This window comes from Mus musculus, chromosome 11 (genome assembly GCF_000001635.26).
Source record: "Mus musculus strain C57BL/6J chromosome 11, GRCm38.p6 C57BL/6J".
Taxonomy (NCBI): Eukaryota; Metazoa; Chordata; class Mammalia; order Rodentia; family Muridae; genus Mus; species Mus musculus.
The window spans coordinates 113,768,437-113,792,388 of record NC_000077.6 but is presented as its reverse complement, the minus strand read 5'-3'; the positions used below and the strand labels follow the sequence as shown (position 1 = coordinate 113,792,388).

Below are 23,952 nucleotides of genomic sequence, written 5' to 3'. Positions count from 1 at the left end.
TTTACTTCATTTACATTTCAAATGCTATCCTGAAAGTCCCCTATACCCCCCTCCCCAGGCTGTCCATTCTTAAGGGCCAGGGATGATTCTGGGGTCTACCTGGTCCTCCTCTGACGGGACTGGGCAGTTTAATGTTCCCAAAAGTTCAAGGGAGGTTGAGGCTACAGCCAAAGGGACTCCGGTCTCCAGCCTCAGCGTATTGACATTCACAGTTCGGTGGAGGCAGCAGGCTGGGGGTGGGGGAGCAACCTCTTTGAGCGAATTCACAAAGCCTCTCTCTGTCTCCTCTTGCAAGGGTAAGCCATGTGTACTTCTCCAAGGGGGTGGAGGGGAAGGCAGAGGGCGGAGCACTCAGGCTCTCATCCCTCGCCAATCCAGACTTCCAAAGAAAGAAGCGTTTGAAGCTGCGGTAAAACTCACCCAAGCCTGGCATGGCTGCCACAGCCCCGCTGAGCAGGCTCCTGGGACTGCCACGGGGAACAAGGGGGCATTTCACCCATGGCCCCACCTCCCCTTGTCCCCCTCCCCCTCCTACTCATAGGACACATACATAGAGGCCTGCATGTTCTATGCCCCCATGGGAATGAGAAAAATCTTGTTTTCACCAAACCAGATTCAGGCTGACCTGGACTCAGTAATGTCTGTGCATACATGTATGTGCCCAGGCACATAGACACACATTCCATTTGCCCTATATGTTCAAGGACTTCAGTGTGGTATTCTGTTTTCTCTCCTCCTCTGCTAAGTCCCCCCTCACCCCACCCACTTCTCTAAGGCCCAGACTGACATAGTGTGGTCACAAGGAGGAACCCAGGGTGGAGGGGCCGGTGGCCTGCGTTCCTCCAGACCTCTCTGAGACTACCTCTCAGCCTCACTCCTCTCCCTAGGTCCCCTCCCAGGCCCAGTCCAGGTAGCCTACATTACTCTGATGAAGACGTCACCAAGTACAACGACCTCATCCCAGCTGAGAGCAGCAGCCTGACTGAGAAGCCCTCGGAGATCTCTGACTCCCAGGTGAGGGGCGCAAGGGGCACGAGGGGCACGAGGGCACAAGCCTAGACAGGTGGTGGCTGCTACCAAATGTGGGTGAAGGGATAAGCAGCATCCTACCACACAGCCAGCCTCCTCCTCCTCCTCCTCCTCTTCCTCCCCATCCCTCTCCCTTCTTTCCTTCCTTGACTTTGGAGACCAAAGCGGGAGAGAAAAGCTATCCAGAAGTCATTCATGGGTCATTCACCACCACCTCCAAGCCCTGCTCAGTTTCCCCCAGAGCAAATGGGGTCTGGGCCACAGGAATCACATGAGAGCCTGGACCCCTACAGTCACCAGAGCCCCGCCGTTGCCCGGGTTCTCTGTAACTCGGACTTATGGAGGAACCTTGGAGCTGAAGAGTAACTAAAAGAGGGGCTAGGGATGCAGCTCAATAGATGAGCATACAGCAGTCCCGGGGTTCAGTCTCAGCAGCTCAGTGGATGAGTACTTACCTAGCATGTGGGAACCCCGGGGTTCAGTCTCAGCAGCTCAGTGGTGAGTACTTACCTAGCACGTGGGAACCCCGGGGTTCAGTCTCAGCAGCTCAGTGGATGAGTACTTACCTAGCACGTGGGAACCCCGGGGTTCAGTCTCAGCAGCTCAGTGGATGAGTACTTACCTAGCACGTGGGAACCCCGGGGTTCAGTCTCAGCAGCTCAGTGGATGAGTACTTACCTAGCATGTGGGAACCCCGGGGTTCAGTCTCAGCAGCTCAGTGGATGAGTACTTACCTAGCATGTGGGAACCCCGGGGTTCAGTCTCAGCAGCTCAGTGGATGAGTACTTACCTAGCATGTGGGGATCCCCGGGGTTCAGTCTCAGCAGCTCAGTGGATGAGTACTTACCTAGCATGTGGGGATCCCCGGGGTTCAGTCTCAGCAGCTCAGGGGATGAGTACTTACCTAGCATGTGGGGATCCCAGGGTTCAGTCTCAGCAGCTCAGTGGATGAGTACTTACCTAGCATGTGGGGATCCCCGGGGTTCAGTCTCAGCAGTTCAGTGGATGAGTACTTACCTAGCACGTGGGAACCCCGGGGTTCAGTCCCAGCAGCTCAGTGGATGAGTACTTACCTAGCACGTGGGAACCCCGGGGTTCAGTCTCAGCAGCTCAGTGGATGAGTACTTACCTAGCATGTGGGAACCCCGGGGTTCAGTCTCAGCAGCTCAGGGGATGAGTACTTACCTAGCATGTGGGAACCCCGGGGTTCAATCCCCAGCAGTATTTACACCAGCCACACCCATAATCCCAGCACTGGGGAGATGGAGCAGGAAATAGAAGACCATCCTGGAGTTCACTCAAGTGCAGCAGACTGGGATTCCAGCTTCTCTGTTTCAGGGCCAGATGCTATACTGCCTGCCCATAGAGTTGGGTCTGGCTTTGTTTCTACCCTATCCCCAAAGCCTTGCTCCTAGTAGACTTTCTAGAAAAGTCTTCTGCTCTGTCCAATAAGCCATCTAAGAGAACCAAACATTCATCACTCCTCTGAGTCATGTTTTACCAATAACTTGTGGAGTTTCTTTTTTAAAAAAAAGAACCAGCACTCGGGAGGCAGAGGCAGGTGGATTTCTGAGTTCGAGGCCAGCCTGGTCTACAAAGTGAGTTCCAGGACAAAGAAGAAGAAAATAATCAAGTCCCCTCTAAAGACTAAAGGCAGGCAATACATGCTCTTGGCACTAAAGTTATTCCCATCCCGCTCACCACTCCTACCCACTTCACACCCTTCCAACCCCCACACGGCTTTGTACACACATTCGATTGATAGTCCTATCTCCAAACACTTGGCTCTAGGCCCACAGAGAACCCAGATTCCAGGTTCACTAGGACCCTTGCATCTCAGAGATGGGACTGTGGGATGAGCAGGCCCCTACTCCCAGTATGAAACTTGCATTCTATACTGTCAATAAAATGTGTGCCTAGCTGTTGGTAAGTAGCCACATCCCAGAGCTCCTAAGTGTCACCAGAAGGACCCCAGGCAGTCAGCTTTACCACTCTGTAATTAGCAGGAACACAGCACCCTAATTCCAGCTGGCTTTCTTCTGCACGTCTATGCTTGACAACCATGGGAACTGTGTTTCTACATCAGCCTCTGGCTTAGGACAGCTCCAGCAGAATAATGGGGAAGAGCTGTCTCTAACTTCTCTCAAATCTTCCTGTCTCTCTCTCCCTATCTTTCTCTGGCCCTGGGAATGGGACACAAAGTCCCCCACTTGCTAGATGAAAACTTTACCCCTGAACTATATCATTGGCCTCTGGCCTATTTCCTGAGCCTGTTCTCAGAACACGGAGGTGATGGAGATAGGACTCTGACACGCCCCCAGGATCTCCTTGGGGTCTGCAGGGTTACATGTAGAGGTAGAGCAGCTGACCTTGTCCCTCAGACATCCCTGCCAGAGCTCTCTGGATTATCAATCAGGGTCTGGAGTGTGACCCTAATGGCTGTCCTAGGCAGATGACAAATGCAGGTCCCTGGGGACTGGCAACCCTTCCCCCTCGGCATCCCCTCCCCCAGGCCCCATTGCATGAGTGTGCAGCCTGGTTTATATTCCAAGTCAGGCCACCCAAATCTTGTTCCCCAAACTGATAGAAGTCTGTCCAGCCTCTATCCTGTGAGACAGTCATAAACAAAATGTCAATTTGACTTAAAAGTAAACATATATGATAAGATGCAGTGTGAGAAAGGCCCCAGAGGGCTGTGGGTGAAAGGCTAGAGGCAGAGGCTGGCTCCTCCCAAGGACCCAGGGCCATGCCTCAAGAGGTGCTAGAGACAGTCCCCGCCCCCAACACAGGAAAGGCACACCCAAAGAAATTTGTCTGTGGCTTGTTTGGTGAAATGTCTAAAAATGCAGCCTGGCTCCATCCCAATTCATTTTCAAAATAACAGCACAAGTTTAGTAGGGGAAAAATATGTATATTTAGCACTCAACTGCATCTCAATGGAAAAGAAACACTAAGCCCACAGCTGATGTCTTCCAATCTTAATTTCCAGTTCTTAGCAGGATTGTGCTTAGCCAGCTTAAAGCTCATTTAGAAAAAAAAAAAAATCAAATCTATGTGAAAACATTTAAAGAAAATGTGTGGGACCCGTCACATCTTTATTAAGGATATGGAGCATTTACTAGGAGTCAGGATGGGCTCTAAGAATTGTGGGTACATGACACTCTTAAATCCCTGGAAGGTACTGATGACATGATTACTTCTAGGTTAAAACAATAAGAAACAGTGGTGGTGGTATGGGGGGAAGGGCAGTCACACACAGCTCAAAAAGTCCAGACCCACCAGGCGTGGTGTTGCACGCCTTTAATCCCAGCACTTGGGAGACAGAGGCAGGCGAATTTCTGAGTTCAAGGCCAGCCTGGTCTACAGAGTGAGTTCCAGGATAGCCAGGGCTACACAGAGAAACCCTGTCTCCAAAAAACCAAAAAAAAAAAAAAAAAGTCCAGACACTCCCCAACCCCCAACTCCCTGTTATACCTTTCCTATCCTTTATGTGGGTCAGGCACATTGAAGAAATGGCTGTTGACTTCCTGTCTCCATGGAACGTATTCTTTGATTCACTGGTTCCTTCCTTGGGGTTCGCATTCAACAGCTATTGGACCACACCACTGAATGGTACCAGATAATAGGTTTTCTCCACCAACAAAATAAGCCAATTCAAGCTGAATCAAGAGTATAGAAGCGGGTTTATTGGAGGCAGCTCTTGGGGGGGTGGGGCTCACTGGTCTCAAAGAACGGGGCCAGGGAAGTCACATGCAGAGAGGAAGACAGAGAAGTTGGGGCAGGCAGAGATCGAAAGAGATCATGCAGACAGAGACAGTGGTGGGTGATGGGACCCTGCAACAGACGCCTAGCACACCCGGTGGCGGTGGTGACGTAACCAGTCACTGGGCCCCTGATATCGGGCCAGCAGCACTGCTTGTATGTTAACAGGGCTAGAGTTAGGGGTAGGGTTATGGGTCCCAGGTTTGAATAGCACCAGACACATCAATGGTAGTAGCTGAAGCAGTAAGCAAAAGATGCTTTGTGACATCCTATTATGGTCTGCCGGAGAGGGCCACCTGTGCGTTAATAACCACACATCTCGGTTCTCAAATATCACGGAACCATAACGACTAACTGTAGGAAGAAAGGGATATCCTAACTTCGTTCTATTTCCTGCCGTTTGAGGAAGTTGAGGCACTGAAGAGACACTACCCAAAGGCATGTGACAGAGGGATGTCGGGGGGGGGGGGGGTGTTCCTAGAAGATGCGGGTACTCATTTGGTATGTGCTGGTCCGAGTCAGGTACACTGTCCCCTTCCCCTAAGGCCTCCTGTCTGTTGAATGTTTCTCATCTTCTTGTCCGTTTTGTTTCTTGTCCATCAGGTTGGGCCATCCCTGGAACGGGCTCAGCTAAGGCCCTGTCTTGTCTCTCTCCTCTCCTTAGCCCAAAGAGAAAGATAGCACAGGACAGAGAAGTTGGTCAATACCTTATCCATGCCAAACCTTATACTTTATGCATCTCATTTAGAGCCTAAGAGCCCTGCCTTGGTAACAAGTTGATGTCCCATAAGGCACTGGGGGATTCGGATACTCAGAGATGGCCAACATTAAGCTCTTGGTTACAGAGCTCAGAAGAGCAGGTGACTGGGACTCTGTCTGTCCTGATGACTCTGAGGACAACATCCATTCCCAAACCTCCCTCCGGAACTTCCCTCAAGGCCCTTGACCACAGACATCCTAGACAGACATATGGCTTGCATAGGCTGACATCTCTCAAGTTGTTTTCACACGGGGAGCCCAAAGTTCTGAAAATGAGCCCTCACAGGAAAATCAGTGGAGTCCTCTGAAGATTCTCAGGGGCCCCTTAGCATGTCAGCAACCTCTCCAACCCTGAAGAAGGTAGCCACACTGCCCCAAAAGTTAGCTTATCCAAGGGACAGAGCACTATGTCCAGAGTGTGATCAGACAGGACCGATCCCCTGGGACCCCAGATGAGGGGGGGTCTCATAGTCTCTGAAGTCCTCAAAATAAAAACAGAGACATGCACACTCAAACACACAAACACGGGTACAATACACATCACATACACACACACACATAAACACACACACATTACCTGCCTGGTCCCATACCTCAAACCTGCCCCTTACGCCCTGAGCTCGTCATCCGGAACCTTTACCAGCTAGCTGAGTCTGGTACAAGAGACAAGAAAACGAGCAAAGGGCTTTTTTTCCACTTTGAGATTTCAGCTTTTGTCTCTACAATTGGCCCTCCTTCTGGGTCCCTCCCCCACTCCTGTCCCCAAGCCTGGCGTCTGCCCTCCCTCCCGCTCCTTCGACCGAGTAATTGCTGATTGAGTGGCTTTGAGGAGCTGTTAAGAGGCCAGGGAACTGAAGCAGTCGCTTGCCGGCCTGGCAGGATGGTCCCTGAAAGCCCCCTTTGTGCTTGCCCGCTCCCGGGACACCGCATTCAGTTACTGAGAGAGGGTTGAAAGCTACAATCGGAGCCCCTGGCTCCCCTCGCACTCTTTCTTCTCACCCCACCCCCACCCTGAAAAGAAACAGATGTTCGGGGAGGTGGAGGCGGTAACTGCCCTGTTAGTCTGGGGGAAAGACACCCCCCCCCTTCCTCCTTGACCCCAGGGAGCTGGAGGAGGGACTAGCTAACAGCTCAGACCCCACCTCAGCACCCCCAACCCCCACTTCCAGCCTTCCCATCTGTCAGGGCTGTCTTCCCAGAGGGCCAGGCATCCAGTGGGCGCTCAGGAGATAGCAGCTGCTGGTCTGAGGTAGTATAGATAAACAGGCTTTGAGATTTGGGCCTGGAAGAGCCAGAGTGGACCCAGCACAACCCCCAAATCAGACGCCACCCACTGTTGCCTAGCAAGGGAGGCTGTTCCGTTCCAGTGACGTCACGGAGGCACTGTCCAATCCCTGGCCCCTTGTGATCTCTCCCACTGAAACTCTGTCCCTGCCCCAGCCTTTCTCCCCAAATAATATCATTTATTCTACTCCTGCCTGCTTTGGCTCCTCTTCACCTAATAGGTCACAAGCTACCATTTTGCAGATCAGTCCACCAAGGCCTAAAGCCTGCCAGTGTTGGTTACAAACATGCTTTACTAACAAGGGCCATGGCACCACCTCTGACCCCAGAGGCGCATGCATTGTAGAAGTGGCACACTGTGATCTGGAACTCCTCCCAAATGTGGAAGCCTAGGGCTAGCGGAAAATTCTAGATGCCTTGGAGACACTGGCAAGCTCTTCCAAGACAGGAAGCTAGTAGAATGCTCTAACCTGGTTCTCTACACCCCCAGACCCTACCAGAAGAGAGACAAACCACCCTACCCCCACACCTATCACTGCCACAACCACCACTATGGCCCCCAGCCTCTGGCCTCAGAGTATTAGCCTGGCCTCAACATATGGATCCTTCTTGTTATGTCTTTTGTTCTGGGAAGACAGATGGGCACACACACACACACACACACACACACACACACACACAAATGGCTCACATTGTGCTGCCCTGAACCCAAAGCTAATTGACTGGCAGGGCTGTCCATTGTGGGCCTACCTTCCTGGGGAGGATGGGTACTTGGAGGCTGCAAGGGGGAGAAGCTGAGACTGCAGAAAGGTGGAGAGCAAGGGTGGAATCAAAGGAAGGGAAGGAAGTTAGCCATTGGCTGGGGAGTGTTTGTCTCCCTGGGAGTCAAGGGAGGGACTCTCACTCTCTTCCAGGAACCCTGGAGTAAGTGCAAGTTAAGTGCCAGGGTGGACATCAGAGAACAGGCAGATCTGAGTTAAAGCCCCACCAGAGCTGCATCCCAGCAAACCCACTGTCTCTGCATTCAGCATCAGCACACAAAGTACTCATGCCCGTGCAGCATAAGTACTAACATAGCATCAGCACTCAGTCAGTACCTAGTACCAGTACCTGCACACCAGTAGTACTCACTGGGCATTAGTGCTCTCTTTCTTTTTCTTTTTTTGTTGTTGTTTTTGGTTTTTGTTTGTTTTTTAAGATTTATTTTTATTATCATATCTAAATACACTGTAGCTGTCTTCAGACATACCAGAAGGAGGCGTCAGATCTCATTACAGATGGTCATGAGCCACCATGTGGTTGCTGGGATTTGAACTCAGGACCTTCAGAAGAGCAGTCAGTGCTCTTAACTGCTGAGCCATCTCTCCAGGCCCAGTGTTCTCTTTCACTTAGCATCAGTACTCACACACAATAAGTACTTACATGGTACTAGTACCCATGCAATGTTAGTGCTCACACAAGCCCCTTAGTATTCACAGAGTCAGTAGCTGAGTCACATAGTGTGAGCACTCATTCACCGCAGTACCCATGAAGCCTTAGTATTTTCATAGCAACAATAAGCAGCAGGAGTACTCCCACAACATCAGTACTTACTTAGCAACAGTACCCATGATGCAGCAGTATTCCCACATCAGTGCTCACTTAGCATTAGTGTCCATGATGCAGCAGTATTCCCACATCAGTGCTCACTTAGCATTAGTGTCCATGATACAGCAGTAGTACTCCCACAACATCAGTACTCACATAGCAACAGTCCCATGATGCAGCAGGAGTACTCCCACAACATCAGTACTCACAGCACTAGTACCCATGGTGCAGCAGAAATACTCCCACAACATCAGTACTCACATAGCAACAGTACCCATGATGCAGCAGGAGTACTCCCACAACATCAGTACTCACATAGCAACAGTACCCATGATGCAGCAGGAGTACTCCCACAACATCAGTACTTACTTAGCAACAGTACCCATGATGCAGCAGCATTCCCACATCAGTGCTCACTTAGCATTAGAGTCCATGATGCAGCAGTAGTACTCCCACAACATCAGTACTCACATAGCAACAGTACCCATGATGCAGCAGTAGTACTCCCACAACATCAGTACTTACTTAGCAACAGTACCCATGATGCAGCAGTATTCCCACATCAGTGCTCACTTAGCATTAGTGTCCATGATGCAGCAGTATTCCCACATCAGTGCTCACTTAGCATTAGTGTCCATGATACAGCAGTAGTACTTCCACAACATCAGTACTCACATAGCAACAGTCCCATGATGCAGCAGGAGTACTCCCACAACATCAGTACTCACAAAGCAACAGTACCCATGATGCAGCAGTAGTACCCACACAACATCAGTACTCACAGCACTAGTACCCATGGTGCAGCAGAAATACTCCCACAACATCAGTACTCACATAGCAACAGTACCCATGATGCAGCAGGAGTACTCCCACAACATCAGTACTCACGTAGCAACAGTACCCATGATGCAGCAGTAGTACCCACACAACATCAGTACTCACAGCACTAGTACCCATGGTGCAGCAGAAATACTCCCACAACATCAGTACTCACATAGCAACAGTACCCATGATGCAGCAGGAGTACTCCCACAACATCAGTACTCACGTAGCAACAGTACCCATGATGCAGCAGTAGTACCCACACAACATCAGTACTCACAGCACTAGTACCCATGGTGCAGCAGAAATACTCCCACAACATCAGTACTCACATAGCAACAGTACTCATGATGCCGCAGTAGTACTCCCACATCAGTATTCACTTAACACCAGTTCCCATGCAGCATCAGTATTCCCAAGGTATGAGTATCCTGGCAACATGCACACTGAGACAGCCTTAGCATCCACATAGTGAATTCACAACCGCAGCACAGAGGTGTGAAATTCAGAACTAATTGCAGAAATGCCAAGTCAGCAGCTCCTGCCTCCCCAGGAGTGCCTGCCTAAGAAGCCAGCATAGCTGTGCCTCTTCTGAGGGTCTAGAAGCCACAGGGGGCTTTGGCCCTAAAACATATTGTGCATTCCATCTCCCGTGGCCAGAGAACAAAGTCACCTCCAGTTGCTCCCGATGTCAAATGGGACACAGTGGATCATCCCAAACTTACTGGTGTTGGCCTAGCTGGATTTTGTTGCCAGCACTCTCCTTGACAAACATGTCTTCCTTAGGTTCATATAAGTGGTGAATTGGCCAGCTAGGGACACTGGTGGGCAGGGACGAGGAAAGCAAGACATAGCTGGATAGCAGCCAGGCAGCCTTGGTAGCAACCTCTGGGCTATATGTCACCAAGTGTGCCTTTCTCCATCCAAGCTGGTCTGTTCCCCAGAATCTCCATCTGTCTTATTCCTTCTCAAAACATGGCTGGAAGCTTGGGGTGGGGGAGGGGGAGTGGTAATTTTAGCTGCACAATTCAGAGTTTACAGTTCAGATTGACTTGTCTCCTGCCGAAGCAGCATGTGCCTAGAACCACAGAATATCCTAACAGAGTTAAGAATAACTGAATATTTCACATTCATGGGGGCAGGACGGCCTCCAAAGTCATCATAGGAGAATTTGGATCTTTTGTTAGCATTAAAAAAAAAAAGTTTCATGTGTGTATGTGATTCTGTGATTCCTGTACATATGCACATAGGAGCCCAGAAAAGCCTAAAGAGGGTACCAGAGTCCTTGGAGCTGGAATTACAGACTGTGGTAAATTGCACAGCATGGGGGCTGAGATTCGAACTCGGGTTCTTGGGAAGAGTGGGAGATGTTTTCCACCGCTGAGACATTTCTGGTGACACTATTTTGTTTTGTTTTGTTTTGTTTTGTTTTGTTTTGTTTTGTTTTTTTTCGAGACAGGGTTTCTCTGCATAGCCCTGGCTGTCCTAGAACTCGCTCTGTAGACCAGGCTGGCCTCAAACTCAGAAATGTGCCTGCCTCTGCCTCCCAAGTACTGGGATTAAAGGCGTGCACCACCAGGCCAGACCTATGACGATGCTATAGTATAGAATAGAATAATATTTATTCAGGGTGTGGGGAGGGGAGTTGAGAGGTTAGTAGAGACAGAGAAAGGGAGAGGGGGGTTGGGGTAGAGGCCGGCCATGAGCATGTGGAATGGGGGTGGGGGGAGGGAATGGGAGAGAGGGGGAAGGGGCAAGAGGAAGGAGCTGGAGCAAGAAAGCAAGAGCAAGAGAGAGCAGAGGGGGCGAGCAGCCCCTTTTATAGTGAGTCAGGCACACCTGGCCGTTGCCAGGTAACTGTGGGGCGGAGCTTAGACAAAATGCTAACAGACAGTGTTGAGATCAATACTCTCACTTGAAAGAGGCAGAGCAGAGAATGGAGCCAGAATGTTCTGTGCCTTTGAGTCCTGACCTCACTAACACCCCGATTCTCTCCTCCTAGGGAAGTGACAGCGAGTACGAAGTGGACACGAACACCCAGAAAGCCCACTCCTTTGTCAACCATTACATCAGTGACCCCACATATTACAACTCTTGGCGGCGCCAACAGAAAGGCATCTCTCGGGCCCAGGCCTACAGCTACACAGAGAGTGATTCCGGCGAACCTGACCACGTCACTGTCCCCAACAGCAACAGCACCCAGCAAGGCAGCCTCTTCCGGCCCAAGGCCAGCCGGACTCCAACGCCCCAAAACCCCCCGAATCCCCAGAGTCAGCAGAGCACCCTCTACCGTCCCCCCAGCAGCCTCGCCCCTGGCTCTCGGGCACCCATAGCTGGGTTCTCATCCTTCGTTTGACATCAAAAGAGGAGAAAGAATGGGGAGAAAAAAGAGACACCAAAATCTTCCTTTGCCGCCTCCCAAAACGCCTGCCAGAAAACACACAAGAAAACCCCACCAAGACATCGACTCAACGTTTCACCTCCCAAGTTTATTTTTCCAGAGATTCCAGGGCCAGCAAAGCCGGGTTGGAGGACGGGCGGAGGGAGAAGAAACCCACAGGCGGACTTGGATACACGTGACCTGCAATGGCTTCACATCCTTGGGGTCCACTTTGCAGTGTGGAGGGCTGGAGACCAGATAGTCTCACTTCTGCCGAGGACAGAGGGGCTTGGGGCCCTGGAGAGAGTGAGCCATAAGGCAGGTGGGGCTGAGGGATCTGAAAGCTTCTAGAGATGCAGATGGCTTCACCCCTCACACTTGTGCTAGATCTCTGGGCTTGCGATCTTTGCCCCTCTGCAAAAAGGATGGGTGCGCTCAGAGGCGAAGCCTGCCTGCTGTCTCTGGCTCTTCGTGGCCTTGTCACCCCCCTTCCCTGCCTCGGCATCCCCCAAGGGCTCATGGCCCTCGTACAACTTCTTCACCAAGCATTTGGCTTATTTTGGAAGAAAAAAGAAAAATCAAATGGTAAGAATCAATCCACTTAGCAACTTCCTTGTTCCTACAAAACAATTTTTTTTTTTTTAATTATAAGTTCAAAGAAGAGGGCCTAAGGGTTGGGAGAGAAAGAATCCCTCCACAGCCACATAACTGAGCCTCCTGTTGCTTAGATTCACCTCCCAGAATGCTGATAAGGAAAGGTAACATCTGGGGAGTGGAGACCCAAGGTGCTGGCTCCACGCTAAGGGATGCTTCAGGGAGATGTCCTGCAGGAAGTCAGAGACGCAAGAATAAAGCCTTGACTGTTCCTTCTGACCCACCAGCCCAACACTAAGAGAAAGGAAACAAAGGGTTGGGGGCGGTGCCTAGGATAGGAAACTCAGCGCACCCAGCCTCGCAGGAGGAAGGTTGTATGTATGTTCAGATTATCACTTTCCTATGAATGTACACCTTCCTGCTAGCCCATGCAGCTGCCCCATGAACTCGGAGGAAAAGGGGTCCAGGGGCTCCTCTTAAGAGGATATCCTGGAACTCTTCTTGCCCAACAACTTTCTCACTTTAAGACCTGTGTAGCCCCGCCCTCTGTCTCTACCACAACATACAGGGGCCCAGAGGGGCGGTCCAGTCCCTGGTCCTGAGGCTTTATAAAGAATCAAAGGTCATAAGGTTGTGGGTCCCGTGTCTGCTCTACCACAGGGCATGACCGCTTGGGGAAGCAGAACGCAGGGAGACTGCACTCATCCCACGCCATCATCGCAGGGCGGGTGCTGGGATGCAGGGAAGTCCCGGGACACCCCTAGCGGGGAGGGGGAGAAGAAGTGCAGTCTGAGGAGTGGGGCAGCCGGTCTCTGGGGCTTCTAGCCTTAGTTCAACCGAGGACCACGCTACCTTTCACGGTCCACTTCCCCACAAAAGGTCACTTCAACTCCCCCTAACAGCTCCCAGGCGGGGTTCAGTGAAGGCAGGGCTGGGAAGGACCAAAGAAGGGCCAGCTGGGAAGCCTTGTCCAAACTGCACACAGCAATTGAGATGCGTGGTCAGCCCAGCCAGGAGAGGCGGGTCAGATAGCATCAAGGGACAAGAATAGCTGATGGAAGGAAAGCTGTTCCTCCCAGGAAAGTTCTGTAAATAACCATGGGGGACCTGAGCTTCTCATCAGCTTTGGCCTTCCAGGCCTTCCAACTCCAGGATTTGGGGAGGTGGTTTTCTGATGTCCTGGGTTGACTTAGGCCCTTGGGGACAGTAATCAGCCTAAAGCTCGCCCTACTGCTGGAAATGCTTGGCTGCCTCCTTCATAGGCTTCACTGGGGCATGTCCAATTCAATAAAGGGTCAGAGTTGCTGGGAGTCGGCAGAGCAGTTACTGTTGGCCTTGTTGAGAGGCCCTAGTGGAGAACCTGAAGCCATTCTCAGCAGTCTCTAGTCCCTGCTAATTCTCACTGTGCAGAGAAGCCAGGGTCAAAGCCCGAGTTAAGAACATACTTGAGCCGGGCATGGTGGCGCACACCTTTAATCCCAGCAATTGGGAGGCAGAGGCAGGTGGATTTCTGAGTTTGAGGCCAGCCTAGTCTACAAAGTGAGTTCCAGGACAGCCAGAGCTATACAGAGAAATCCTGTCTCAGAAAAAAAAAAAAAACATACTTGAGTATTAATGTGGTCTCTCCTCCCTACACACCTGACCCCTGGGATATTGTAAGAGAGATGTGGGAAGCCAGCTCAGCAGGCAGGTGACCCATCTGCTGGGAGTGAACAGTTTGCTTTTCACAGTGACTTCTCTTAGGCAGATGCGAAGGCTCTTAAGCCAGGAAGCACAGCCTTGTCCCCAAAGGACTACAAATTGGCAGAGACCTTGCCCCTCCAGGGACACAGGTTTCCCAGGGCTACCTTGACCTTTGTCAGTCAGCTGGACCCCAGCCCCCGCAGCATCTGACATCGCCAAAGCCGCACATCCGCAGAGGCAGGGGCTGCCTGAGTTCACACTGCCACGCTCACTGTCCGTCTGTCCCTTGTGTCTTTTTAAAACAACTCCCATCTTTTTTTTTTTCTTTTTTCCTCTGTCTTCGGAGGCTTTAACCATTTAAGGATGTTGTGAGTTTACATTAGGGAATTATCAGCCCAGCCCAGCCCAGCCCAGCCCAGCCCAGCCCAGCCCAGCCCAGCCCAGTGAGGGAGCTTTAAAGAGGAAGTGGGAATGTGTTTTTAAAAAAATCATTTGTGTGTGTGTGTGTGTGTGTGTGTGTGTGTGTGTGGTGTTGCACAGGAGGCCAATTTTCCTTTGCCTTTAACAAATCACCTTGTGCACTGAGGTCCTCCATGTGTTCATTGGAACCCGTGCTGGCATCCTTGGGCACAGACCCACTTGGGCTTGCATATAAGCATATAAAGATATGCACAGAGCATACATCTATGTGTGCTAACATAGGGGCTCTTGGCAATGCCCTCTGACGGCCCCTTGGCTGTCTCTCATCCTCAGGAGGCACGGACAGCCTGGGTCACTTGCACTTGGGGTATTTGGTGAGACCTATTACCCAAGCAGCTGAGCACATTACAAGCTACAACTCGGAGATGAGCCTAGGGTGAGAGCCTCTGTTTAGGCACTGCCTGCCAGGGGTGTGGGGGGGAATTATTAGCTACACAGCCACAGCCACAGCTGGACACCCAGTAGGTGTCCAGCTGCGGAACTCTAGGTTGTTCAATGAGATCTTTTGGCCTATGTTTACATTTCTGCTGGGCACTGGAGCATCCCAAGAACTCCACCTAGACACCCCACCATATTCTAAGGGTATGGCAGGCGGGCACCGACCCTGGGTAAGGGGAAGCTTTCATTTTCCTGAGCCTGTGAGGCCAGGGCTGTTGTCTTGTGACTATGGGGAACAAGGTCACAGAAGGACACGCCTAGCCCTCTTGCTGTTGCCTCTCTGTGCCCTGAGGAAATCTGCCCTGTATTCAGGAGCCCACACTTAGCACGCTGGGACGGCTCTCTCCTCTCCTGGCAGCGCCTGCCTCCTGCATTCTTGCAGGCTCTGCTCCCAGATTGCCAAGACTAACCAAATAGCTGCTCTGGGTTCCAGGAGCATCTTCCTCCGGAGAGCAACAGGGAGTTTACAACCCCCGCGCTGTTGCCTCTCCTTTCCCCTCTCCACCACAAACCTGACACTGCCCGTGAATCAGAGGGAACAAGGACACAGCTAGGCTGCCTTGCCAGCCCTTGCTTTTAGAGGCCTTCTGTCATTGCTGTCCATGACCGCCCTGGACAGCATTTCTAAAGGTGCCAGAACCTCACATTAGACTGCCCCAGGCAGGGGTTCCCCTCGCCTTCTCGAGAGGCACACAGTGAAGGTGCCACCATATTCGTGCAGCCAGCCAGCTGGACCATCACTGGGGGAAAGAGGGGACCCACAGACAGCCACCACCAGCTCCTGAGTGCCTCTGTGGTCCCATACAGGGACACCCACCCTAACCAACACCTCGAGCACAGGTGCCCCACCCCCTTGGGACAACCCCCACCTTTCTGTTTCCATAAAAAGACAAATCCAAAGCATTTAAGTGTGTTCCTTCCTCCACCCATATAGACTCCCAAAACAAAACTCGGTACAAATCTTTATTTTTTTGATTTAAAAGCTATAATGAAAAATTATAGGGAGAGTATTCATTATGGCAGGTGTCTATCTGTAAGAAAAATAAATATATCTATATGTCATATAGCTTGTTAGCAAGTTTATTTTTTAAATGAAAGGTAAGAAAGAAATTGATTTGAAATATATACCGCCAGAAGTCCTATGTCCTGTCAAACTGTCAGTATTTTATAAATAAACTTTTTTTTTGGAGTTCTGAAGCGGCAGTCATTCTTTTCCTTGGTGCAAATTCCTCAAACATGTGTTTCTATCTCTAGCCTTGTGGGGACTGTGCAGAGCTAGTCCGGAGCTGGGCTCATCTGCCCTCTTAGTTCATCAGCACGTGGTATCTATACTTTTAGAGTGGCACATAGTGAAGGTACCACCATATGTGTGTGTGTGTGTGTGTGTGTGTGTGCGTGTGTGTGTGTGTGCGTGTGTGCAGCCAACCAGCTGGACCATCAATGGGGGAAAGAGAGGACCGAAAAAGTCCTGCTTGAGGCTGAGCAGAGCTCCAAGGTAGAACTTCAGCCCAACATGCAGAGGCTCTGAGTTCAATCCTTAGCAGCAAAAGAAGAAAAAGAAAGAATGAGTTATTTTAAGTTTGGGAGATCAGAGCCCCTCAGATGTCTGATGCAACTGTTAATGGTCAATTAACTGATGGTAGCATGGGAGTGGGACAGGGGCCTCAGTGGTTTAGAGCACCCCAGTTCAGTTCCCAGCACCTACATCATAGGGCTGCCCACAACTGCCTGTAACTCCAGTTCTAGGGGATCCAATTCCCTTTTCTGGCCTCCACAGTTGCCCATGTACACACACACATACACACACTCACACATGCACACACACACACACACACACACATGCACACACACACACACTCACACACAAATGCACGCACACACACAACAAACACTAATAAATAAAATTTAAAATAAACATGTATAATAATGACAACATTAAGAAGTGACACATTGATACCACACTCTAAGGGGTCAGACGGTCACTTGATATGCAGAACCTGACAAAGCCCGAGTGTAACAGCCAAGGAAGGGGATAGGCACAGAGAGCCTTTTAAGAGGCTTGCTCTCCAGAAGCAGATGGGGGCAGAGCCAGGATTCGTCCTAAGGAACCAGTTTGACTCTGGAGGTACACACACTCACAGATCTGGTAAGACAGCTCCTTGCTAGGTTTTGACCATTACAAATCTAGCACCTAGGTGCAACCAAGGCTGTTTTTAGTGTTTGCTGTAGGACTTTTGGGTGGGCATTTTATTTACTTTTTAACCTTTTCCCTCCAGAGTCTTACTTCCCAGACTGCCCTGGAAATCACAACAATGTTCCTGCCTCAGCATCCCAAATGCTTGGATTATAGACTGTTAGACTGATCAAAATACATTTACCAGCACATTGGAGACAGAGATAGTCAGGTCTCCATGATTTCAAGATTAGCATGGTCTGTCTGTACAGTGAGTTCAAGGCCAGCTAGTGAGGGCTTGTCTAAAAAAAAAAAAAAGATATATATGTAGACTAAATATGTTAGTTTTACTTAAAATGCACAGTGTAAATTCATTCACTATGCTGTTGGTATTGAGCCATGACATTACTCGCTTTCTGCAAGTTGGCAGTTCTCTAGGATCATCTCTTTGCATAAATCTCATCTATTTTGCATAAATCACACTTGCAAGGCAACATTAGTGCGTCCCCTTTTTGCTTTTTCTTCTTTTCTTTCCTCCTCTTCCCACTCTTCTTCCTTTTGTTTCATTTTAGATTTGTAGTTGTTTTTAGAAATAGTTACTTTGTTTTATGTGTACCGGTGTGTTTTTTGCCTGCATGTCACTGTGCGCACAATGTATGTGTGATGCTCTCGGAGGCTAAAGAGGACGTTGGAGCCCCTAGAGCTGCAGTTATAGATGGTTGTGCCCTGCCATGAAGGTGTAAATAATCCACCCTGAGTCCTCTAGAAAAGCAGTCAGCACTGTTGACCACTGGGCCATCTCTCTACCAGCTTTTCATTTCTTTTTTTTTTTTTTTTTTTTTTTTTTTTGGTTTTTTTCGAGACAGGGTTTCTCTATGTAGCCCTGGCTGTCCTGGAACTTACTCTGTAGACCTGGCTGGCCTCGAACTCAGAAATCTGCCTGCCTCTGCCTCCCGAGTGCTGGGATTATAGGCATGTGCCATCAACGCCTCATTTCTTGAGTCTGTATTCTCAGATGGCCTTGAATTCAAAGCTGTCCTTGGGTTTCAACTTCTGTGTGAGGAGATTACAGAGGTATACTAAGATTTGTTTGTTTGTTTAAAACAAGATCTTACTCTGTAGCCCAGGCTGGCCCAGAATTCAGTGGGTAGGTCAGCCTAGCCTGAAGCTCATAGCAATTCTCCTGCCTCATCGTCCCATGCGCCAGGATTATAGGCATGAACTCTCATTCCCAGCTTGAGTTTCTATTTAACTGGGTATGGTAGTACATGCATTTAATCCCAGTGGTCTAGAGGCAGAAGCAAGCATAACTCATAACTTTGAGTTCAAGGCCAGCCTGATCCACATAGCAAGTTCCAGGCCTGCTAGGATTACATAGTGAGGTCATAACGCCAACCCCTCAGAAAAGAAGAAACTAAAAACCGTAAAAATAAAAAATAAGTGTGTGTGTGTGTGTGTGTGTGTGTGTGTGTGTGTGTGTAAATGTGCACATGGCATGACACATGCGCATTGGTTAGGGAATGACTTCTCCTACAGTTTGGGTCCAGGGTATTGAACTCAGATCATCAAAGTGGCTTTAACCACTTTGGCCTACCTGAGTTTCTCTTTCTTAAAGTCTGGGTCTTTTTTCTTCTCCTCTTCCTCCTCCTCCCCCACCTCCTCCCCTCTTCTTCCTTTCCCTCTCCTCCTCCTCCCCTCCCCCCCCCCTTCTCCTTCATGTTCCTCTATTAAGCCATGAGTCCCTGGGGAGCAGGTTCCAACAGCGCAGGCGCTCCTTCCCGCTCCTTCCGGCAAGTTCTCACACGGCCAGCTCTCCAGGTGACGCAGGCTGGAGCTGGCTGGGCCTTTCACTTTGGCTTCCTTTCCTCTTTGATCATCACCTTGCCTGTTTCTGGGCTGACCTCAGCTCTTAGAGCGCTTGCTATGCCCAATTTGCACATTGATCTCTCCGCAAGACTCTCTCGCCCTTCCCTTGCTCATTTAGGGCAATGCCAACAGCTGGCTGAGTGACATTCTGGCCTCCTCGCTGGTTTTGTCACACTGACATTTATGGGGTTGTCCATTCTGAACAGTGCTCATTTCTCTGACACCTACAACATCACCCTTGCATGTTGTACCCAAAGGACTGAGTCCCCATTTTCCTTCCTTTCTCTCTCTTCCTTCCTTCCTTCCTTCCTTCCTTCCTTCCTTCCTTCCTTTCTTTCTTTCTTTCTTTCTTTCTTTCTTTCTTTCTTTCTTTCTTTCTTTCTTTCTTTCTTTCTTTCTTTTTAATTATTTATTTATTTTATGTATGTGAGTACACTGTCACTGTCTTCAGACACACCAGAAGAGGGCATCAGATCCCATTACAGATGGTTGTGAGCCACCATGAGGTTGCTGGGATTTGAACTCAGGACCTCTGGAAGAGCAATCAATGCTCTTAACCGCTGAGCCATCTCTCCAGCCCATTCCTCCCCACCTCCCCCCCCCCCACCCCCATTTTCTAAAATGCCCAGAGAACATGTAGTGGGTGCCTTTCTCCCCTCCCTCAGTGTCATTTTGGGGAATTACTGGAAGTTGATGGCTCTGGTGAAAAGGTTGAGTCCCTATTTCTTTCTTTCTTTCTTTCTTTTTGGTTTTTTTTTTTTTTTTGGGTTTTTTTTTTTTTTTTTTTTTTTTGGTTTTTCGAGACAGGGTTTCTCTGTATATCCTTGGCTGTCCTGGAACTCACTTTGTAGACCAGGCTGGCCTCGAACTCAGAAATCTGCCTGCCTCTGCCTCCCAAGTGCTAGGATTAAAGGCGAGCGCCACCACCCACCCGGCTGAGTTCCTATTTCTTTAAGGAAAAGCAGTTTGCAGAAATGACCGGTTGCTGAGAGAGCAGATCTCTGGATCTCATGATCTTTCCCCAGGATTCTCTAGGTCCTACCTATGACCAAGTCAACAAGACTTTGGTTTTTTGTTTGTTTGTTTTTTAAAGATTTATTTATTTATTTACTTACTTACTTACTTACTTACTATATGTAAGTACACTGTAGCTGTCTTCAGACACACCAGAAAGGGCATCAAATCTCATTACAGATGGTTATGAGCCACCGTGTGGTTGCTGAATTTGAACTCAGGACCTCTGGAAGAGCAGTCAGTGATCTTAACCGCTGAACCATCTCTCCAGCCCTGTTTTTGTTTTTTTTAATAGCTCCTCTTTACCAGTAGGAACATAATTCACAGAGAAATGACAGTTCTGTGTCTACTCTTTTTTTTTTTTTTTTAAAGATTTATTTATTTATTATATGTAAGTACACTGCAGCCGTCTTCAGACACTCCAGAAGAGGACATCAGATCTTGTTACAGATGGTTGTGAGCCACCATGTGGTTGCTGGGATTTGAACTCTGGACCCTCGGAAGAACAGTCGGGTGCTCTTACCCACTGAGCCATCTCACCAGCCCCTGTGTCTACTCTTATTTTACACCTTACACCATTTGTGAAATTATGTAAAAACCATCACAAGATTTGCCGTCATAAACAAGTTTGAAACAATTGATGCTTTGTAAACAGACTGATTTGGGAATGGGGAGTAGACAGGCCTGGTGGACAGCAGCCTCTCACCTTCAACATCCAGAGCTTTAGAGAGGACTGCATGCTTTGCAAGGGAATCTAAGGCATGCATTAAATCCAAGAGTCAGGAAAGAAGAGGCCAGATAAGAGACGTTTGTTTGAAACGCATTGCAAGCCCTGTGTACTATACTTCACAACCGATTCTCACATTGATAAGAGGGTCTGAGTGGTCATTTTGACTACACATAACTTTTATCTTGCATATAACTGGGAACCCTGTTCCCACATTAGAAGTAACTTACAGACCTACTGCCTGAGGATATTTGCTTAAAGTATAATAACAGGGCCTCTTTCGGGTCTTGGCTCCGAGATGAACAAAAAGGGAAGAGACAACAGTCTCACCAAAAAAAGGGACCACGGCCATGTGTAGCAAATTTACTGTAGGAACCGTGCCCAGCATAAAGAACCGCATCGCTTGGAACATAGTAGAGGCATTTGCCAAGAGGGATATTAATGAAACCAGTGTTTCCCATGCTAGCGTGATTCCTGTAGCTGTAGCTCAAGCTGCATCATGGCGTGAGCTGTGCGCTTCAGAGCAAGGTGCTCAGGGGCGAGTATCGTGAAGCAACCCCACCACGACTTAGACACGACCAATGTGTCATGGTAAACATTAGGGGATTTCTACCCCACCTCTGATCATTTCGTTCTAAAAAAAAAAAGACACAAAACATTTACATTTATAATAAGTCTTAAAGGCATTAGTGCTGGGCAGTCATCAACTCTCTATGCTGTTTTGTCTACTTCCCTGTGAATAATCCCGAGATATAACTTGCCGTGTTCCACCTGGGCCACCCCCACATCTTGAGGTGGCCAGCCCTCAAGGTCACACTCTCAGGATCCACCTACCCCATGGCGTCTTCTCCCTTCCTCCTCACCCTCTCCTCCTTGTCTCTGCCTCAGACCCCAAACCCAGGAGATGGAAGCCCCACCTACCTCTCTTCTGCCCAGCTACAAGCTGTGGGCATCTTTATTAACCAATGGTTTTAAACCAAGGAGCAAGGTTTGTGCAATAAAAGCTGTCATAGGGAGGCCCCTAGACCCTGGGATACAGAACTTAGACTAACAATACACAGCAGCAGACCAAACCTCAACCCCTATGACCTCCACAAGAGCCCATGTAAAGAACTGGCTTCCTGAGGACAGAAGGAAAACCATCTGGGGAAAATAAGATAAAATGGAAATTATATATAAAATGAAATGAATAACATGGAAGCCAGGAGAGAGTTACAATCCTAGAACAGTCTTTCAAAAATGTTGGGACTTAAAGTGTTTTCACAGGATCTCATTATGTAGATTTGTTGTGGAGCCCAGGCTAGCCCAGAATTTATGATCCTTCTGCCTCTACCTCCCATGGGCTGGGATTACAGGCCTGTGCCAGCCACCGTGCCCAGCCCTCCTACTTTACCTAGGAGAACTGAATGAGCCCTTAGCTACCATCAGCAAGATTTCAGGGTGGGGGTGCTGGCTGGAAAGCCAAGCAAGGTGGCACAGTCCATCAATTCCAGGGCTCTAGATGCAGAGATAGGCACATTTCTGTGAGTTTGGAGTCAGCCTGGGCTACAAGAAACCTTGTCTCAGAAAACAAAACAAGGGGGGCTGGGGAGGTGGCTCAGTGAGTAAAAGAAGGCTTACTTTGCAAGCATGAAGACCTGAGTTCGAATCCCCATGTAAAAGGATGGACATGATGTCATGTGACTTCAATCCCAGCGTTGGGGGATGGAGACAGGTGCCACCATTTCTACCGCCATCTTCACATCAAGTTGTGCTCTGCTCTCCTTTAGGGCTCCCCATAGCTGGATGTTATGTCTGAAAAACTGAGTCTTGTGCATTCAGGAACCCTTGGGAGGCAAACAGGCCTATCAGAGTGCACAAGGCAAGTTTCAAGGCAGACGTACATGTAGTTGAGGCACTACTGGGAAGGGATTTGAGGAGAGGTCCATGCTGGCTTGGTTTCTCTTTTTGTCATTTTGTCACAAACTACAGTCACCGGGATGAAGAAGTGTCTCCATCGGATTGCCCTTAGGCAAACCTGTGGGGCCTTTTCTCCATTGATTGCTGAATAATGTGGAAGGGCACAACCTGCTCTGAGTGGTTCCACCCCGGGACATGTGGCCCAGGGTTGTATAAGAAAGCAAGCTGAGCAGGTCACAGGGAGCAAGGCTGCAAGGAGAATTCTTCCATGGCTTCCCCCAGTGGTGCACTGTGGTCTGTAACCTGAAATTAGTGTTTTATCACAGAAACAAAAGTCATCTCTGGACAAGATGACATCCCTCCCCTCAGTTGTGGGTAAGAAAACGACAGAGGACACCCCAAGATGCAGGGGTATGACAGCTAAATGTCATTCACACTTATGCTATGGTCAATGCAAAGAGAAATTTCTAGAACTTGCAAAAAAGTCTGGAGGGAGGGGGCTTGCCCTGCTTCCCTCCATGTCATCCTCCTGTCTGAGCCCCTTGTAATCCACATCCAATTCCCAATGAGAATTTGAGGGTGCTGGGGTGCATGCAGTCCATGTAGAAAAGACTTCCTGGTGGGTAGAGAATAAGGCAAGGAATAGTCAGGAGGGCAGGACAAACAAGAGCCAACAGGCCCATAGAGAGATCTACTGGTGTTCCGTCCCCATAGAAAGTTCCATGTATATGTAATATATAGTCTTTCCTCCGTATCCCCAAAGGTAAAGCAGTGGGATTTCACGAGGTGCCTTGGCGTTTCTATTGCTCACCAGTGCTGCCACATTCCTGCCCCACTGATGTGTCAGCCAGTCCTCACAGGACCCCCAAGGCTGTGAAGACCTCCCACCCCAACCACAATAAGGGGGCTGCTATGGAAACACCAGAGCCAGGATTTGAACCCTTACCTTACCAGGTGCTATGGTGCTCCCCTCTTTTAACCAGTGAGCAGTCTAGCTCAAAGGTTAGACACTGTTCAACTCTGTCTGGGAGACTGCCATATTCTGGGTGGGTGGCAGAGTGACAGGAGGCACTGTCAAAGTTCCTGGCATCATCTTGGCCATAGAGGGTACATGAATGAAGGCGCATACCCATGTCCTGAGCAGATTTCATGTGTGGAGTCAGGTATGATTTCATATGTAGCTAAATAGCATTCTGGTTTCTTTTTTCCTCGACTTACAACCATGTTTAGCCCACGAGCCACATAGAAACAGAATGGGCTTGTTGTCTAGTGCCACTTGGGATTGAATACACACACACACTCACTGGATCTCTGTAGGCTTTTGGCATGGTTCCTGGATGAGGCAGGCATGTTAGAGTCATGTTTCCCCACATGCACTTCTAAAGGGAACCTCGGAAGCTGGATCTTTATAAATGCAATTAGCTCAAAGGAGGCCCAAGGAGGAGAGGACACAGG

The 23,952-nt window shown here is 49.4% G+C and overlaps 1 protein-coding gene and 1 long non-coding RNA gene across 5 annotated transcripts in view, besides 1 other annotated feature; one reads left to right on the top strand and one right to left on the bottom strand.

Moving 5' to 3' along the window:
* The window catches only part of Sdk2 (sidekick cell adhesion molecule 2), a 290,656-nt gene extending 274,641 nt beyond the window's left edge, over positions 1–16,015 (top strand). For 3 of the 4 annotated variants that reach the window (XM_006533253.4, XM_006533255.3, XM_006533254.4), the window contains 2 exons: positions 888–1,014; positions 11,246–16,015. In XM_006533253.4, the coding sequence (XP_006533316.1) occupies positions 888–1,014; positions 11,246–11,599 (481 nt within the window). In that variant the 3' untranslated portion in view covers positions 11,600–16,015. The remainder of the gene's footprint in view (positions 1–887; positions 1,015–11,245) is intronic. The other variant, NM_172800.3, reaches the window with a different exon arrangement.
* Positions 4,596–9,022: an enhancer, noted in NCBI's record as "VISTA enhancer mm1462". NCBI's record gives its function as "enhancer in: neural tube[9/12] | hindbrain (rhombencephalon)[9/12] | midbrain (mesencephalon)[8/12] | dorsal root ganglion[7/12] | forebrain[7/12] | limb[7/12] | trigeminal V (ganglion, cranial)[7/12]" and the evidence as "EXISTENCE:transgenic organism evidence [ECO:0001131][PMID:17130149]".
* On the bottom strand, positions 4,694–6,215 carry Gm39468 (predicted gene, 39468). Its single transcript, NR_168674.1, has 2 exons — positions 6,144–6,215; positions 4,694–5,450 (listed from the first exon to the last, which is right to left on the bottom strand). It is a non-coding gene; the product is annotated as a predicted gene, 39468 (long non-coding RNA).
* Positions 16,016–23,952: the final 7,937 nt, after the last annotated feature.